Genomic DNA, 20,884 nt, shown 5'->3' on the forward strand with positions numbered 1-20,884 from the left:
TTTACAACCCCTAATTTGTCCTGCTTTGGGACCATCGCAATCACCGACACAAGAGGTCGATAATATCTTGGCACAGTTTGTGTGTCCGTGACCACCAGCCAAGGGAGTAGCGATTGTCTGGGATGCCTCTCTGTTTCAGGTTTGGCCAGCCCAGTTGATCCAGCCTCTTGTCACTATGCTCAGCTGGCTTCGCCCCCTGCCACCTTTTTACCTCTGTGATAACGCCCAGCTACTTGGGGCATGGCTTTCAAGGTCAGTAGCTGTAATCAACTTTAGGCCTTAGGTCATGCTCCAAAGCTGAGATTTTTGTTTATATCACTGTTATGATGAGTGTGAATGAGTTTATATCACTGTTATGATGAGTTATGAAAATGGCCTTACTGCTCCATCAGATGCAGTGTTGGCAAATAGGAAAGTTGAATCCACACCATATTGTAAAATAGAACATATTTAAAGATGTATCGGGGCTGCCTTTTCCTACATACTTTTATGTCATTGCTTTGCTATTTGTGGTACAAATTATGACTTATATTTTATCAGCCTAATTTCACTTGGTGTCTACTTTAAATTCATGACTCCAAGCCTCAGATAGCCTCGGATAGGAGCCAGTCCCACCTCTGTGTCGGAGGCAGCCGACGTGTGCGCAGCGAGGGGCACTGCCCAAGTTCCAGATTAAGAGTCCTGAGGCTGGAGGACGGGAGGCTGTGCACAGAGTGATCAGCACTGAGCTGAGGTGGAGGCCAGGCTCTGCTGCCGACCCATTGTGAGTCACCTCATTTGGCCTTGTTCTAGGGTCACGGGTGGTTGAACCAATGTGAACCACGTGACACTCGGCACAGTGACTGACATGTGTGAAGCATTGGGAACCTGACAGGTGTCTTTGTCGTCACCATCACCATCATCGTGGAATTGTCATAGCTTAATGTCAGGAGCACAATAAAGGTTCCTGTTTCTATTTTGTAGGGGAAAATGCACAAAAAGCATAATCCGTCTTACTTTTTTGACTGTATATATTTCAATATGCAATCATGCTTTACATGATCAAAAATATGTGTAATGTACTAAAGATTGACCCTGCCCCCCTTCTTTTATTCCCTCCTAAGTAACAGAGGTTAAATTCTTGACCTAAGAGCCAACGGTAGTAACATTCTCAAGTTTTTAATGCTTTAGCTTATTTTGGAATTTGGAAGTAGGTATGTTCAAATGTATCAGAAACAGAATCCTAACATGAAACTCTGTTAGTTAAAAAGTGAATTTTTATCAAGGGAAAGGAAGTAAGTATTGACAAATATCACTGACTTATTTACACAGGAACATTGGAATTGCCACCTAAAACATCAAACAATGGAAATATTATAGATGTCTTTAAAGGTATTTGAGATTTTGGCAAAAATAGGCAGGATATAAGAAATAATCATTTTTTCTTTTTGTTTTTCTTAAAACTTACTGTCATTGCTGGATTTCTCCATCCCCCTCAGTGATGAGGACAGGAACAAAGTAGACATTAGAAACACAACTTTTAATGCAGTGGCTACCTGAAAATAGAGCCCTCGAGCGAAGTCTTCCCAAGGCATTCCTTTCTGTCCATTATTAACATGTCACCTGTGAAGTCATTCTGCTTGTACTCGGTCTGAACCTTACACAAATCTGTCTTCCTCCGGTTCCGTGTGATACACACTTCACTTACACCTGAGGTGCTTTGTTTGGCTTTTGATCTAGGCCTGGCTGGAGTTTTTTACATCATGAAACAGTTTGTTTTAATCTTTGCCTTCACAGGGCAATTATGTTGTCACAAGTCACATTCTTTAATAGGAAAATGATTTCCCTACCCCTCTGATGTTTATACCTTAGTTAGAAGACTTGCTGAATTTATTAATGGAAGAATTAGTTGCATAATGGAAAAAAGGACTTTTTAGACATCAGTGAGAGTTTATTGTTTTTCTTGATTGTATACTTTATGAGTCCCAGCAAGATTTTATAGTCTATATTATTTGCTTTTACTGAAAATAATTGCCACCCTTTGAGTAATAATCTTAATTTGTAACTTTTTATTTCTTTTAACTTAATAATTCACACTCTCATAAGAGCAATTTATTACCACTTATACTTACACTGCTTCTGACTGTTTTTAAACTCTTAAAAAGGTGAAAAGACATTTTAGTTATTCCTGGAGCCATTCTGTCCGTAGTGTTTCCATTCAGAACATAAAATTTCTGTTTAAAGGAGCACACTTTTCTTCCTTGTTTTAAGAAAACCATGAAATATATAATGAGGACTCTGAGATAAAAACAGCTAAAATAAGTCTGTCTAAACAGAAAGCCCATTGGAAAATACAAAGGAAACTGAAGTGATTGATTGCCCAGCAACCCTATAAAGGGATGGCAGTTGTGACCAATACAACTGGAGATAATCATCCCCCACCCCCATAAAACCCTAAAATACCTTATTTTTATGTGTTGCTTTGCCTAAAGAGGCAGCATAGAGCATTAGAAAGAAAGCAAGTTTGTCATATGAGCTTTTATGATTCTCTCTCATCTACATTGTTATATATCAGCATGCTGATGATAAGATCTTCAAACTTGTTTCTAACCTGAAACATAATAAGAATCAATGAAATAATATATGAGGTCTGTCCAGAAAAAGTCCAGCCATTGTTAATTTAACAAGAACATTTCGCACAATATCGATGTAACCTGGCAGCCTAGGAGAGTGGGCTGGAGTGCGCATGTGTGAATAATGACTTCACTGTACTAGTCAGGGGGGCCAGTGGACCCCATTAAATGAGCACATGTACTGTGTAGCTGTTGCGTTCAAAATGAGGGAGTAGAGCAACCAATCTGCACAAAATTTTGTGTTAAATTGGAACATTCTTCTGTGGAAATTATTTGGATGATTCAGAAGGCCACAGCTATGGGTAACTGGTGATTGGCAGCTTCCTCATGACAACATACCTGCTCATGCATCACGTCTTGTGTGCAGAGTTTTGGGTGAATTATAAAATCACCCAGGTGACTCAGTTCCCCAACGCCCAGATTTGGCTCCCTGTGGCTTCTGGCTTTTCCCCAAACTAAAATCACCTTTGAAAGAGACAAGATTTCAGACCATCAATGAGATTCAGGAAAGTATGACAGGGCAGCTGAAGCAATGGGGAGAACTGTGTGAGGTCCCAAGGTGCCTACTTTGAAGGGGACTGAGGTGTCATTGTCCTTTGTACAATGTTTCTTGTATCTTCTTCAATAAATGTTTCTATTTTTCATATAACATGGCTGGATACCTTCTGGACAGACATCATATATGGTACCTGGGATTGTTCAGAAAGGAAAGTATGAATTTTCCCATGGATGTCTCAAACTCAACATTCTGACATTTAACTCCTGAACTTAGCCATTCATTGTTTACCGCACAATGGTTGGTGTTATTTTCTATGTCAGTGCATTCTGCTAGTTGCTCAAAACAAAATTATTTGGGTTTCCTTGTTTCCTCTCTGTCCTTCTCTCTAATAACACATCCAATCCATCAATAAATCCTGTCAACTATATGTTCAAAATATATCTAGAATCTGACAATGTCTCTCTCCAATTTCATTGTTATCTCCCTGGGCCAAGCCACCACCAGGTGTCACCTGGATTATTTCCATAACTGCCTACCCGATCTCCCTGCCTCTACCTTTGTGCCAGTGGTCCAGTCTACTCTCAACACAGTGGCCAGAATGAGTCTTTAAAAATGAAAGCAGAGCCTGTCTCTCTTGTACTTAAAATCTTCCCATGGCTCCTTATTTCTCTCACAGTAAAAATCATTCATAGTCTTTATAATGGCCTAAAAGTTTTTGTATGATCTGGCCCCAGCCCACCCCTACTCCATTATCTCTCTTATCCTTCCCAAACTCATGGCCTACTATGAAATGAGTTCTGTGGCTGGCTGCCTCATCTCCTTTGCTTAATCACCACTTTCTCAATGAGGCCTACCCTGACCACCACATGTATAATTGCAATCCACTTCTTGCCCACCTTGCATTGCAGATACCCCTTACTTGCAGTCTCAGTCTCTCTCTCTTTTTCTCTCTCTCTTTCTCTTCCTCCCCCTCTCTCTCCACCCCCTCAAATGGTAGAGATTATTTTGTGTCTGTCTTTTTTGATAATGGATGTATTCCAAAGAATGTAGAATATTGCCTGGAAAATACAAAGGAGAAGGTGATTGATGACAAATTCCTTAAATGATTATCTAAAAGCACAATGCCTGAATAAAAATAGAGACCACAAAAATACATATATGTTGAATAAATGAATAATTTGTGACTATGTTTTACCAAGACAACCATTGCTTAGGATGGGAGAATTTTCATGAGTATTTTGACAAGGCAAGTGAATTAGGAGTGTACCATAGTACCCTCTATGCTCCTGTATTTTCTGTGACTGTCACAGGCAAGAGGGGACTGAATAGCATGACCAGTCAGAGTTAGCAGCCACCTCTATGGCTATGTGATAGAAATGGAAACAGGTCTTAAAAGCTGGCATATTATTTAGAGATAAGCAAAATACCTGTGTAGGGAATATATAGGTACAGGATTGTGTACTTGGAGAGGAAAACAGTTAGTTAAAATGCTAGATATTTAATTCATTGATCACTCATTGGCTCAATGAATTAAATATTCAAGCAACATACTGACTATGGAGAATAAAAATAAATAAAACCCAGTAGCTGCCTGTAAAAGCCTGGTTTTCTCTACCTGCATTCCATCCCCTGCCTCCCCCCCCCCCCCACCCCCACCCCAACCTCCGGGAGAATTATCCTTCTGAACGCAGATATGATCTAAAGAGGCCTCTGACGTGCCAGGAATCCTTCCTGCTTTCAGGACTTATCCTGGCTGGAGCGAACACTGTACTGATAGATGGCTTAAGTTCTCTAAGTGTATAGTGATACGTTTTTTAACCTGGAAAATGGCAACCAGCTCTTTCACATTTCCCAAGAATGAACACCAGAAAATGTATTTCAACGGTAGCATGAAGGCTGTAGCTCTGAGATGCAGAGAACATTTTCTGTTTTCCGACAGTGAGATGATTTGGGGGACAGGCACTAGAAGCTCCTAAAGTGGAAGCTTTAACTTCTGTCTGCTCAAGCAGTTTATACCATACTTACTCCAGCACTCTAGTCATGCCCTAGCACCATACAGGTCATACGTAAAGTTACCCTGAAGAAAGACTTTGCATTTCAGAAGCACTTGTTAAACTTTTTTTCCTAACGGGGGGACTTCACAAAGCCTTTACTGTGCTCTCAGCAGCCTTGTGAGTTTTCAAATGGGGTGTAGAGTAAATGGCATTTCTCGAATTTATTTGAATTTGGAAACCTTTTTATGGGCTTCTTGCAGGTTCAGTGTTTTTGAAATGTGATTTGGAAAGTATTGGCGTAGATATATGAGGGCGGGTGAATGAGAACTTTGAAGTCCATTCTTGAGCAGCATTTAAAACCTTGCTTTGCTGCCTTATTTGTACCTTCAAAAACAATAGCCACCACCACAGCATCAACAAATCCTATTGTTGTTTTCCTTTAGCAGTACCCCAGGTAAAAGGATTTCTTTGAGACCATTTATTTTAGAGTTGGAGTTTCGAACCAGTCAATACTAAGTGAAAAATAAGACCTTGAAACAGATTCATAGAATTCTTATTTTCCATTATAGTGAGGCTGTAGTTAGAACTGCTTCTGTGGGTGCTCGATACAGTGACCAAGGCTGCTAAGACTCACGATGGGATGAGCACACAATGTGACCATCTATGAAATGTTACAGTGTGAGCAAGTCAGTGTCACCTAGAATAGGTGTATGTATGAAGTGACAGTTTCCGAAGTGACATTGCATGTACCTCTCTGCATACAGTATTCCTTCTAACTGGAGAAAGTTAAAAATTTATCTTCACCTACTTAGCTGACGAATTAAAAAAGGAGACACTTGAGAAAGTATTCTGTGCATTACCTGAGTAGAAAGTGAGCTGTTCTTGCCTCAGAATATAGTTCCGTTCACAGAAGACTCCCGTAGGCAGGCTAGGCGACAGCGAAAGGACTTCCTCCAGCTTCGTGATTAGCCAATGGACTGTTTGCCAGTAAGTGGTTGCACTTTTGGCAGAATTTCCTTAAAACTTGCTTTTATTTTTATGTCCCGTCTGGCTCTAATTGCCAGAGGTTACCAGCATTAACAGAGGACCTGGCAACTTTAAATGGCCAAATTGGCTTAGTCAGTTTGTGACCCAGGACTCTGGCATTTGGTATTAAAAAGTGATTAATTGGGAAGAACATTTATTAATGTCAGCCTTCTTGGCATTGCCTTGAAAATGCTCTCCATTCTGGGGGAGCACAGTTCCTTTTGAATTGGGTAACTTTAGCCAGGGAACTCAATTTTTCTGCTCGCTGTGACATGCCTTCACTTGGGAGTCATTCCGTGCCAAGGCTTGCTGGAGAAATAGTTTTACCCTTTGTTTTTCTGTGTAAGTCATTTTTTTCTGTGACCTTATATGAATTTTCCAAGGGAAAATGAGTCCCAATTAGGCATTATGTGGTCAAATTCTTACTTGTATCTTTATGTCAAACCTCATACAGATCATCTTAACCTCTCTTATATACATTTTAGAGATTTATGTTGCTATTTGGTACAAAGCAGTCCTAATGAAAAAATAGGTGTTTCAATGTCTCAACTCAGAAATTATTTGGTATAATTTAAAATACAGGGCCTTTGTTTCCATTCTTTGCTACATTCATTAGTTCATTACAATTGTCCTTTTAAGCTTTAGTAAGTAGGCTGTGTGAATGTACATTTAAAGGTAAGGGATGAGCATTATTTAATCAAGTCAGTTATTTGGAAAACAGCATTTTAACAACATCTGATGAAATGTAATGATCCACCCAACTTTTAACAACGGATGCTTCAGAAGCAAGAAAGAAAGCGGATCTTATTGAAGGAGATGCAACATATCTTGATTATTGAACATATTTTGATTTTGGATGGATATATTAACAGATTACTGGAATCAAACCCACTATAATAGCAGTTTCTCTAGGAGCTCAAGTGTACAAGTAAATCTCACTTTTTTTTAGCTGTTAAGAGAGCATGCTAAATTTCTTATTACTTTCATATATCATAAACTTGAAGAAAGCCAAACATTTTTTTTGTAATTTATTTGCTAAAGTATGGTGAAGTATATTCCTTTTTTTAAAGATTTTAATTATTTATTTTTAGAGAAAAGGGAGGGAGAAAAAGAGGAAGGGAAACATCAATTTCTGGTTGCCTCTCACATGCCCCCAACAGGGGACCTGGCCTGCAACCCAGGCATATGCTCTGACTGAGAATCGAACCAGCGACCCTTTGGTTCACAGGCCAGCACTCAATCCATTGAGCCACACCAGCCAGTGCTGAAGTATAGTCTTTTAAAAATGCTACTATAAAATATTCAGATCTTTACTGTGTAGAACTGAGATATTTTTGTGCTTCCTTCTCTTTATTCATTTTAGATTACAGGGAGAAGGGCTATCTTCCGTGTGACAATTCTGAGTGGGTAGATGAATCATACTTTTTAGTGAGTGTGACTCACCGTATGAAAAAAGTAAAACATCTTTACTCTCAGCAAAAAATAAGTATATAGTGTCCTGCTTTGGAAGGTTTTGGCAGAGGGTATCTCCTTAACAAAAATGTTTGAGCAGTAATCGTAAGTAGAAGACTTCTGCCAGGCATGCATATTTCATTGGAACAAAGCTATTTACAAAAATGCATTTAGTTTTCCTCTGCCTCCTTTTCTTCTTCCTCAAAGCTAAATTCACCCATGACTTTACTAGTATGGTTAAATCCATCCTGGTTTCTAGTTGAATTTTACAGATGGGCAGAAATTGGTTAATCATTCCTGCCTCCCTCCCGCACTAATCACCTTATTAAATTATAGTTCTTGACCTAGAATTCAATGGCGTTTCTGTGTCGCCGCCATTTCTCCAGCCAGAGTGGATGGGGTGAACATGATGCAAGACTCAGGTCGCTAAGCAGTGGGCTCTCTCCCTCTCTTCTGCTGTTTGCTCTGGAAAGTATCCAGGCACAAGATTGACCTTCTGCTGCCATTTTCTCTCCTTGAATCTCACAGACACCCTGTGTAATGAACCATTAACTTTGCCCTGAATCTGGGGGGTTTCATGGGAGTGCTGATACCTGCCCCCCTTCTTTCACCTGAATCTACCCAGCTAGCTTTGTATCAACACATATGAACACATATCTCTTACAGCAACACCACTATTTTGATTTTCTAAATCCACCCTCTTGAGCGAATTCCTCATACATATGTATATGCATATATGTAATAAAATATATAAGATTAAATGGTATATGATAGTGTCACATTTTTAAGATTTAAATATAAACAGTTCACACTAGGGACATATGGTGAGGAACTGAACTGTCTAGCATTAAGGGAAGAGCTGGAGGGGCAGTTTTCTCCCAGGCAGAGGTGTTAGCAGAGGCTATTGTCCCTTTGCCGAGCCCTCGCCCCACAGAGCCAGCAGGCAGGCACTGTATCTGAGCCTCCATCCATCTGGCTGTCCTGTGTGTCCTACTCTGGTGGTTTTCTGAGACCCTGTCCCACCCAACTTGTGGGCCCACCCAAGTTGTTTCTAGTAGCTTTTCCATATAAATGGTCTGTCTTGGCTTATGCTTCAAACTTTCCTAAAAGCTCTCAAGCAAGAAGCATCTAGTTCGGTTCACCCTATACCTCTCGATAAGTGGACCCAGGCCTAGTAATAGTGGCAGCTGGCTTTGGTTCACAGCTTGGCCTCTCCTTGGCAACTCCAAGACCAGCACAAGTGGCAGCAATCTGCAGATCGCTGTGTAGCTCTTGCCAGCAGGCCCCAGGCAGAACACAGGTGGCAGCTGACCTTGGCCTGCACATCCTAGGAGGCCCCAGATCCATCACAATGAGTAGACAGCTTCAGGCCATGTTCAAACACCACCCTTTCACCTCCACAAACAACACACTGATGGGGATGACTCAGTGGGCACCAGAGCCCCACTGAAGTCCTGCTCTGCAAGGTGGGCCTGTGCACAGCTAATTCTTCACTGTGGTCACAGCCAGTCCTTGCAGCCCATCAGCCTGGTGGTAAATCCCTCTGATAGACATACCAATAGCAATCAAGGCTCAATTACAACAGGAGGATGTACACAGCCCACCCAGAGGCAGAGACATGTGAGTGCACAGCTCAGGTGAACAGGGAGGCTGTGCCACTGGACCCTACAGGACACCTGCTACATTAGGTCACTCTACAAACTCAGGAGACATAGCAGCTATACCTAATACATGGAAACAAACACAGGGAAGCAGCTAAAATGAGAAGACAAAGAAACATGTCCAAATGAAAGACTAGAACAAAACTCTAGTAAAAGAACTTAACAAAATGGAGACAAGCTATCTACTAGATGCCAAGTTCAAAACACTGGTGATAAGGACGCTCAATAAACTTAGTGAGAACTTTAACAGCATAAAAAGGACATGGGAACCATAAAATGAAGGGGACTCTAACTGAGATGAAGAGTAATTTACAGGGAATCAACAGTAGAGAAGATGAAGCTGAGAATCCAGTGATTTTGAATATAAGGAAGCAAAAAAACACCTCATTTTAATAGCAAAAGGAAAAATAATCCAAAAGTATTAAAATAGAGTAAGGAGGCTCTGGGACAACTTCAGGCACATCAACAGTCAAGATGTGCAATATGGGGGTGTTGGAAGGAGGAGTGAGAGAGCTAGAAATTGGAAAACTTTTAAAAAATAATGACAGAAATCTTTCCTAAACTGTTGAAGGATATAGACAAGTCTAGAAAGCTCAGAGAATTCCAAACAAGGTGAATCCTAGGAGGCCCATATGAAGACATCACAATTAAAATGCAAAAAGTAAAAGACAAAGAGAGAATCTTAAAAACAGCAAGAGAAAAACACTTAGTTACCTACAAGGTAGCTCCCAAAAGACTGTCAGCTAATTTCCCAATGGAAACTTTGCAGGCCAGAAGGGATTGGCAAAGAAATATTCAAAGTCATGAAAAGCAGGGACCTACAGCCAAGATTGCTCTACCCACCAAAGATATCATTTAGAACTGAAGGGCAGAGAAAGAGCTTCCCAGACAAGAAAAAGCTAAAGGAGTTCATCACCATGAAACCAGTATTACATGAAATATTAAAGGGTCATCTTTAAGAAGAAAGGAAAAGATAAAAATATGAACAATAAAATGGCAATAAACACATATCTATCAGCAATTGAATCTAAAAAACAAAATAAATGAACAAGCAGAACAGAAACAGACTCATAGATACAAAGAATATTTTGATGGTTGCTAGATGAGAAGGGAGGTTGGGGAGATGGGTGAAAAAGGTGAAGGGATTAAGAAGTACAAAAGGTGAAGGAATTGATTGTTATAGAATAGTCACAGGGATGCGAAGTGCAGCATAGGGAATATGGTCCATGGTGTTCTAGTAACTATGCATGGTGTCGGATGGATATGAGGTTTATTGGGATGATCACATAGTAAGTTATATAATGTCTAGTCACTGGGTTGTACACCTGAATCTAATATAACATTACATGTCAACTGTAATTGAAAAATAAAAAATGGTTTAAAAAACCATTCATAAACAGTTGAATATTAGGAATGGAAGCTTAGAGCAATACCAAGTTGCAGAGCATGTATAAAGTTTAGAAAGCCTGTGCCCCATTCAGGGGACCACTTAGCTTATTTATTGTGCCTCTGTGGTCACTAGAATGTGAATGTTCTCTTATTCTCCTTACTAAGAAGGACAATTTCATCACAGTATTTAATTTATTATATCAGGAATGAATATTACCCTCCTCTCAAGGCTTCTCAAATATAATTGGAATGAACAATTCAATAACTAAGGCTAGTTAAATAAATTATTACATCTTACCCTGTCCTGGCTGGCAGACATGGATATGTCCATTCTCCCAGAGGCTGGCCATCAGAGTGAGTAGGTGGGCCATCTGAAACCACTCACGCAAACAGAATACTTGACCAGGAGTGCATGTTCTGTGCATACCCTGCCGATCCCTGTGGACTGTAGAATATTTGTGTCTGCATTTATTTGGCAAAGTGAATGGGTGGTGCCCTCTGTCACACACCTCAGAGATGAGATTTTCTAGACTGTTACAGCAGTGCCTTGGTTGGCAACCTCCCAATGACTGGATCTTGTCTGTTTACAGTGCCAGAACCAGGAGACAGTGAAGGGCTGAAATATCCTCCTCTCCCCCTCCCCCACACACACAGTTGACATTAGTTTTGGATTCCAAAGCCACGTGGACTGTGGGAAAAGAACAGGCTTTGGAATGAACCCGACCTCAGTAAAAACACTTGTTTCTCACTAATTGGATCAACTTAGATATGCATCTTAAGCCTCCTGAGTTTCAATGTCCTCATCTGTAAAATTGGAGACAATTACCTCCATTGTAATAATACTAAATTCCAGTCGGACAATTTAAGTCAAATGTGTGGCATTTGGAGTGAGCATAGGAAGTATTTGGTTTTTCTTCATCCTATGCCATTGCCACTTACCAGGTGGCTTTTGTTGCCCTCCCTGCGTGTCTCCCTCCCACGGCACGCATACAATAATTTGCAAGTTGAGCATGACTTTAGAAGACTTCTTGTCTTGCCCATGCCCTCCATCTCTCTAGTCTCCCTCACTCTTTTTTTCAATATGTAGCTTTGGTACCTTTTCCATTTTTGTTCAGAACCACAGATAGAGATGAAGAAAGTTCATTTGTCTGATTTCTCTCATTTCTTCACAAATTCCTGTAATAGTTTCATTTCTAGTCACAACGTTTTTCTAATTTACTTAATTTTTGTAACTCATTACTGGTGCTCAATTAACTAAGTGAATGGCATTGTTTCTCTAGATTGGTATTTTCCAATTTTGTCACTTCCAAAGAGCCTTTTAAAAGATTTTTGCCTTTATTTAAAACAATATTTAAAATACACCTATGCAGAATGTAACATACATTTCCAAATAAAGTTAGGAATTAGTTTATTCTCAATTGAATAAAGCAATCTGAGAGCTTCACCCTTCCACCCACTTCAACCCTGAAACATGATTATCTGCTCTTGTGAGATAAGAAGTTTCAATCTCAGGAACTGGTGTTGGCAACAGGATTCAGACTGTTGATTAAAAGCAAATCAAACAAAATAACTATGCAAAAAAAAAAAGTCCAGAACCAAAGACCAGAAATAAAAACTGCTAGTTTAGGAATGCCCTGATTTTAATCTGCCCTCAGCTCTCTATTCATTAGCGCATCTGGCAGTGCTTCTTGGTGAAGAAAGTTTGGCATGGGAAAGACCTGTGTTTAGATTGGCTCAGAGAAGACACGGAGTGTACAAATCTACTTTTGTCTCGGAGGGGGTATAATTTCTTCATTCATTTCCCCTTTTAAAATTTTTCTCCCCATGCACTTATAAGTAAATTTTAAGGCACATGAAAGTGAGGAAATGATATCACCAGCCTAAGCCGAGGAGAGTGTGGGCTGGCAGCTATGCTGTTGAGATCTTGAACCTAAGCCAGTTTCTGTCCCAGCTCAGCCGGCCTCATTGCTTTCAGACTGGGGAGAAAAAAATCGCAAGTGTGCCTTTTTGTGCTTTCATGTGAGGTGCGCGCTGTGTGCATGTCATGGGAGGACTGCCCTTGAACCTCTTGCATTGTCCGGTGGGACTAACTCAGGGCCCCAGTTGAGTATATAATCACCAAAAAAATTGACAGCAGTGACTGAGGCTCTGAGAACCAGCTTTCAGTTTTTCTTATTCTCTCTCACCTTACGACTGCCCCCAGACTCCTCTTGCCTCCTGCATTGCTGTTAGGGAGTCCAGATTTTAGATCTTGTTTAATCATAAGAAATAGTCTGTTGCATTTGATATCACAATAGCAGAAGTTCAAGACTTTCTCTTCTCCAGTTATTGAGACATTGGTCCCAATCTCATCTGCCAGATAAAAAGCTCTCTCAGATTGTTATTGTATTTACTGTGTAGAACATTTAACATTTTCTATAACCACAATGGCCTTTAAAAGGGTGGTCACCCAAGGACTGAAATAGAATGGAAATACAATATAAGGAGGAGACCAAGTCAGGAGTGGGTTGGAGTTGGCTTGTGTTAGCTCCTTAAGAGCCACAGTTCTCCTTCTTTGGAGTTCACATCTGTGCTTCTATCCCTATACTCTTTCACCTATGGGGCAGAGTCTTGATAGGAAACACCTGGCACAGCCAGGGGGATGACTGAAGAGTTTATGAAGGCACCAAGTGCAGTGATGTGAACAGGGTTAGTGAAGCCACCATGCAAAGTGACACCAATCAGATGGTCTGATGAGGCCAAGGAGGGGACTGTCACCACCACCTGGGGAGAATTGTGATCATGGAAAGGAGCCTCAGAGAGTAGCTATACCTGTAGACAGACAAACAGAACTAGTGTCAGACAGAGTGGAGGAGGGAGAGGCTGTACAAATCAAAGGAAAACACAGACAACAGTGAAAATCAGGTAGACAAGAGAGTAGCCCAGAGGAAATAAGTTTAAGGTCCATTTATGCACAGTTCAGGTGGAAGCCTGTTCCCCCAAATAGCCAGGTTCTTTCTGTGCTTCCTCCTCTAGCTTGGGCACTTCCCATGCTGGTCTTGAAAGCATCCTTCCTCCTTGGCTTCTCAGTTAGTGTTTTGGAACCATCCATTTGATACATTCTGCATTAGCATCATCCTTGAGAGCATCTCAGGGATTTTTAAAATTCAAAGTTCATGCTGTTTTAAATAAACCTGAGCCTCTGATTTATTCAAGTGGAGACTCACTGATGCATTTTCTTTGGGGAGTAATAGGGGTATTGGGCCACAAAAAATTCTTAGAATGTACAAAGCAGCACAGTGACAGCCCAGATCCCGAAGTTTTGCAAGAAGACCTCAAGTCCTGTGCAGCCTTGAGGAATATTTCTTACGGAAATAATGTAATAACCCTCTGACATTTTTGCGGATTTCAATTACAGCTATTTGTGAAGGACCCAAGGGTCTAAGACATATTAGAGTTTACAACAGGGATAGTATCCCCACAGCATTGTAGTGAAGATTAATTTGGAATTCATTTAAACTTGCACAAATTGTAGGGTTGCAATTTGGTAGTCTCTTAGCCAGAGAATGAGCCTAGCTTACTGCCCAGCTCAATAACTGGAATTTAGATCAAACCCCTCATAAGAAATGAGACACTACTCTGCACTCAAATAAAGCATCAGGGGATTCCAATTGATTAAATAAATAATTTGTCTTTCTTAATTAAAAAGAACTTTCATAGTAATGATAGTAGTAATAAATAATGGAATATGTAATGAATTGAAATACTAAAAAAATTAAAGTTGAATTTCAATTAAATGAAAGATGTTAGTTTTCCTAGCACAAAAGTCAAATGATCGTGGAAGACCTAGAAGTGCAATAGTAAGTAGCAGCAAATGGAATTAGAGAAGGGCAGGAGGGATGTGTGCATATGTCCTGATTAGAATAGCTCAGCACTGTTGGCCAGCCGTGCCAGACCCTTATAAGATGCTCTTGGATACTCAAGGACTGAGGGCCTTCCACCCCAAATTAATGTTACAAATGCTGTGTTTCCAAGGGTTACCAAAAGCAAAAGCTTTCCTTAGTGGCAAGTCCCTGAAATGGCTCTTGGGATGCTTGAGGACCCCAGTGACATATATATATATATATATATGAATGGCTTTTATCACTGATCTTTACTACTACAACACATACAACACATACTTGTTGAATGATGATTATTATGTGCTAGGAATCTAGGTAAAAAATTCACATGAGGTGGTGAATCCTGGAGGAATCTATAGTCCAGTGGAGGAAGTAGACCTGTAAACAGATACAAAAGGAGGCCCTTGTGTGTTCAGCCGTGCCAGTTGTCATCTTGGCAAATGTCTCACCCCCAGGGCTGAAGAGCTTTACTGTCATCAGCTCCCTAAAAATTGAGAAATAAGATGCAGACAGCTAGGGTCTAGAGTTGCCAAATAAATTCTTCGGATTCAAATATAACTGCACTGTATGTAGAACCATGACAACATGCTCACACCCTAAATGCACTACACCATTTTTCTGAAACCTGTTCAGAGGTGAGAGAAAATGTGGTAATAGTGATGATAGCAATTGCTATAATGGGACCTTCCCCCGGCTCTGTGGAAGGGAACAGCCTGCAGCGGGAGTTGTCTTTGTTGAATGAGACAGGGAGGGGTCCCCTTCTCAGGCGCACACACCCACCTGCTGCTGGCCACAGTGTTTGTCTATGTGTCCTCATCTGTGACCAGTGCTTTGGGAGGTGAACTTGAAGTAAGATGGGGAAAGGATAAACCACAAGGTATCAGCCTAGATGTGGATTCTGGAGCTGGATTTCCTTGGAAGTAGTTGCTGGTTCTGAGAGAACTGAGCTGCTTCTTCAAATATGTGGCTGGGCCAATAGGGGCTGAGTGATTCTCTGGGCACCTTAAGAGGGATGTTAAGATATTTTTACCTTTTTACAGCTCAGGAGGCTGCTTCTTTGTATTCTTCTAAGCCAGAAAAGAAAATCATTGTGAATCTCTCACACATTTTTCTTACTAATACAATAGATATCAATACCCTTGCTTTTGTTTAACTGATCACCAAATTAAAGTTCAGAGAAGTAAATTAATTTGTCTGAACTTGCAGTCGATCAGCAAATGACATGTATTATCAGTGGCTCATAATTAGCCCTTTGAATTCTCATGCCTTTTCACCCCCTAGTGTAATTTGGAATAAGTAAGTTTCCATTTGCTTCTTTTCCTAGAAATAAATGCACTTTTGTGTGTTTTGGAAAATGCCACAGATTTTCTCCTTTTCCTCCACCCATATTTTGTTTGCATTTCATCGGGCTCTATTAGGCTGAAATGAGCTATAAATTATTTAGGCAATTTTGTTACATCTGTGATCCACAGGATACTAACTTGGATTCCCTCCCAGTCTTTCTCATTCTAGGAAATTCAGCCACATCCATGACATATTTTTTCCTAACTTTATGCTTGGCCGATTGGCTCACAGCTTAAAGAAATATATTTTTGAATATTTTCTATTCCTCTTGACCCAAAGGGAAGGAGGGAAGACAAAGTATAATTATCAATTTAATTTGAGAATAAATTACTTTTCATGAATATCATTCTCTTCAAAATAAAATAATAAAATGCCATTAAGTGTGGGCACAATGCCACTGCCTTCAGTTGAATATTTTGAAAACAAAGAAAAATACCCTGTAAGACCAGCCCATCTGGGAGCATGGAGTGGTCGCCTCTGAGCCCACAACTCACAAGTCCAACAGTGTGGACTTCTGCTGATGAAGAAATCTTTGTGAAGATCTAGCCCCACTGAGCCCTGAGCCTTACTTGTCTCATTTTACAGCCGAGGCACGGGAGAGGTAATGGGTCTCCACTCAAGGCGACTAATGGTATGTTGATGGCAGGACAGCAGCTTCTCATCTCTTGGACACTGACTTGCTCTTCTTTCTTTCTACATGTCAGACCCTTTCATAGCTCCCTATTGGCTCTAAAGGTCAGCTCCACACAGGGCTGACAAAATCCTCATGATTTGCCAACCACCAATGTGTATAGTTTTACTCCCTGCTTTGTACATTCTGCTTCCTGGAATTAGGTTAGCTGTGAACCCTCCTCACAGACATCACCAGATTGGCCTTGTAGGCATTCATTCACTTTTCAAACCAAGATTGTCACCTCCACCAGGAAATCCTCTCTACCCTTTCCTCTTCTCTTGGCTGGTACATTTATTTACTTATTAGTTTATTCAACAGATATTTATGAGGACCTACTAAATGCCAGGCACTGAGCTAAACACAAATCATGCACCAGTGAACACAACTGACTAGCTCCCTGCCCCATAAAGTTTACTGTCTAGTGGAGGTATTTAAAGTAGTAAACACACTGATAAATATGTATTACAACTGCAATGATTGCCATGAAGGAAATAAAGACTGTGCTTGGAGCCTGAAGAACCCATCTCCATGTCCCCAGCAGCAGCGAGCATTTGGGGATCCTGCCTGCTATAGGGGCTCGGTGAATGAGGAGGGAGGCAGCATGCAGCTGGACTTCGGCATACCCCCAACACCCACCTCTTCCCAACATAGCAGCAGCAGAAGCACACAGCATTCTGCTGAGTAAAGGACATAACCAAATGCTCATCAGAGTGAGGGAGGTGGCCTTTGGTCAGGCAAGGAGGTGTGATGTCCGGGGTGTGAAGGTGAAGCCTCTTTTGTATCTCCAGTGAAGGCTGTTCTCTGATAACCTTGATGAGGGCCAGGGAGGCACTTCTTTGGATAAAACACTGGCTATAGACTTGGATAATAGCCCAGTGGGAGTTCCATTTATACCCTTATTCCTCTTAATTCTATAGGATTAACAAATAAGTTTAGATTATCTTTAGAAATTTATATAGGAAGATAGATAAACACTTTTGTAAAAAGTATTTCAGCTTTTAAGAAGTATTCAGCCATCGTTTTAAAAAGTACACCTATAGAGACAAATATCAGCTTCCGGCCGAGATGGAGGCATAGGTAGACACACTTCACATCCTTGCACAACCAAAAGAAGGAAACGGTTTAGAAACAAAAACCAACCAGAACTGCCAGAAAATCGAACTGTATGGAAGTCTAATAACTGAGGAGTTGAAGAAGCATTCATCCAGACTGGCGCACCAAGAAAAAGAAGTATGGCCCAAATGAAAGAAGAGAACAAAACTCCAGAAAAAGAATTAAGTGATGAGAAATAGCCGACCTATTAGATACAGAGTTCAAAACACTGGTAATCAGGATGCTCACACAATTGGTTGAATATGGTCACAAATTAGATGAAAAAATGAAGGCTATGCTAAGTGAAATAAAGGAAAATGTACAGGGATCCAACAGTGACGGGAAGGAAAGCAGGACTCAAATCAATGGTGTGGACCAGAAGGAAGAAAGAAACATTCAACCAGAACAGAATGAAGAAACAAGAATTCAAAAAAATGAGGAGAGGCTTAGGAACCTTTGGGACAACTTTAAACATTCCAACATCCAAATTGTAGGGGTGCCAGAAGCAGAAGAACAAGAACGAGAAATTGAAAACTTATTTGAACAAATAATGAAGGAAAACTTCCCCAATCTGGCAAAGGAAATAGACTTCCAGGAAGTCCAGGAAGCTCAGAGAGTCCCAAAGAAGTTGGATGCAAGAAGAAAACACCAAGGAACATCATAATTACATTACTCAAGATTAAAGATAGCATAGCTATCATTTAGAATGGAAGGGCAGATAAAGTGCTTCGCAGATAAGGTCAAGTTAAAGGAGTTCATCATTACCAAGCCCTTATTATATGAAATGTTAAGGGGATTTATCTAAGAAAAAGAAGATGACCAAAACTATGAACAGTAAAATGACAACAAACTCACAACTATCAACAACTGAACCTAAAAATAATAAAAAAAAACCCCAATAACCAACTAAGCGAACAACTAGAACAGGAACAGAATCACAGAAATGGAGATCACATGGAGGGTTATCAGTGGGGATGATGAGGGGAGAGAATGGGGGGAAAGGTACAGGGAATAAGAAGCATAATTTGTAGGTACAAAACAGACGGGGAGGTTAAGAATAGTATGGGAAATGGAGAAGCAAAAGGACTTACATGTATAATTCATGGATGTGAACTAAGTGGGGAAATGCTGGAGGGAAGGGGGTGCAGGGCAGAGAGTGATTAAGGGGAGAATAAAATGGGACAACTGTAATAGCATAATCAATAAAATATACTTTAAAAAAGTGGGCCTGTTAAAAGAGCATATTAACCCTGTACTTAATTATAGGCACAGACTTCATGAAGAATACGTGACAAGACATTTATTCTCTAGGATTTACTTATTTTTAATGTAGAATTTTTATTTTTCAATTAGAGTTTACATTCAGTGTTATTTTGTATTAGTTTTATGTGTACAGCATAGTGGTTAGACGATCTTCTACTTTACAAAGTGTTCCCTCCATATTTCCAGTGCGTAGCTGGCACTGTACGTAGTTATTTCAATGTTACTGACTATATTCCTTACGCTGTACTTTATATCCTGTGACTGTTTTGTAACTGCCAATTTGTACTTCTTTGTCAGATTTATATTTAGTTTTAGCAAGAAATACTTGCTCTTGATGTCACAGGATTTTTATGATGGTGTTTATTTTTTAAATTATGTAAATTTTAAGTTCTTGAGCTGAAATGTAAACTCAAAGTGTAATCTAAATTGCAGAGATAGCATGCAGCTTTTAAGTATAATGAACTTGCTACTTTTTCTCACCCATTTTTTAAAATCAATTTTAGTGGGTCATAGAAAATGCAACATTATTGCACCTATTTGAGTGGACGGCTTGTAATGGAAGCTTTTTCTCTTCTTTCTTCTTTTAATTCTAAAGAGTGAGGTTCCTTTAGGTTAAAAATGAGATCATTATTTATAGGTTGTTAACTGTTAAGGGAAATTGTCCAAATCACATTTATTCATATGGACTTACTGTCAGAAATTTTATTGCTCTATATGTTGTAGTAAAAAAACCCCAAATATTTTAATAAAATCCAGATGACAAATATGTCAAGATGTTTAAAAATTTTCAATTTGTATACTTAAAGTATTAGTGATTTGTATTAGGGAGTCTCTAATATTTATACTTTGAAATTTTTTATTTAGTCTTCTACAATTATTAAAAGTAATAGACTATTTTAAATGTTCATAAGAAACATTTAAAACTGTAATATGGAAAGTTCTATTTGGTTTTCTTAAACTTTTTTAAAAGGAAAAGAAATACCCCCCAGTACATTAAGATTTGTGTTAAACAGGCCTCTCTTCAAAAGCGTCCATGCCATGGGCACTCATGAAATACAAACTACGTTTTACCGTGTCTGTCACAACATACTATTAGTAACGAACAGAATTTTTTTTCTGTGAACTGTAAGCGACAGAAAAATCTTTACAAATTAATATGTATATTACAGAAAGATGCTTTGTCAGTTAATGAGCACTTATTGTAATGAATTTTAATTCCAAAAATTTTCATGGAATAAACACTTGCTTACTGGCTTAATTTGAGAGGCGTTAAAAACTCTTCGGCTCAAATGATCTTCCTCATTGGTACCAAATTTTACCACTTGTGTTTAATTTCCTTTATGGTGATCTCTGCTTCTCCTGGTTTTTGTGCGGATTTTTTTTTATGCATTCTATCTCTGAGAGGACAGTAATTCTGCATGATGCCTTAGTGAGCTTGGCTATATCAGTTGTTATGTTCCCTGGGAATGAGTTGCCTGGGGGGACAGAACCAAGAAGCAGCGTTGCTGTAGAGCCAGCCCAGAACAAGGAGTATTGGTCCCTGATCATATTATGCAAATAGCAGATGTTTCTGGGTGGCAAATGTGTGTCAGGGTACGTGTGAATATTTTGACATGCAAAGGTGTTAGCCTGAGGGCTTTCTCTGACGAATTCAGCACATGGATCAAAAGGTTTTCATTGGTCTCATTTATTCATTCCTTCAATGAGAACTGGGAAATGAAAGAGCTGGTTAAATGCTGCTGAGTGAAGTGGAATTAACCCCCAATTAATTTGTCCTTCACTGTTGTGTGTTTCAGAGACTGGAGCACAAGGAAGTTTTAGTGGGCTTGCTGTTCCTGGTTTTCCCGTTCATTCCAGCCAGCAATCTCTTCTTCAGGGTGGGCTTTGTGGTGGCCGAGAGAGTCCTTTACATGCCCAGGTAATTACTGCTCATGATGTCATCTTTCGGAGGCCTGCCCTCTGTCACCAACACCAATAGTTCCAGAGAGACCGTCCTTT

At 39.9% G+C, this 20,884-nt stretch overlaps 1 protein-coding gene across 2 annotated transcripts in view; it reads left to right on the top strand.

The window, feature by feature from the left end:
- The window catches only part of TMTC1 (transmembrane O-mannosyltransferase targeting cadherins 1), a 244,192-nt gene that overhangs the window by 133,354 nt on the left and 89,954 nt on the right, over nt 1-20,884 (top strand). For both annotated transcript variants that reach the window (XM_053921684.2, XM_024575801.4), the window contains exon 9: nt 20,683-20,804. In XM_053921684.2, the coding sequence (XP_053777659.1) occupies nt 20,683-20,804 (122 nt within the window). The remainder of the gene's footprint in view (nt 1-20,682; nt 20,805-20,884) is intronic.

The sequence above is a fragment of the Desmodus rotundus genome, chromosome 3 (assembly GCF_022682495.2).
Source record: "Desmodus rotundus isolate HL8 chromosome 3, HLdesRot8A.1, whole genome shotgun sequence".
Classification (NCBI taxonomy): Eukaryota; Metazoa; Chordata; class Mammalia; order Chiroptera; family Phyllostomidae; genus Desmodus; species Desmodus rotundus.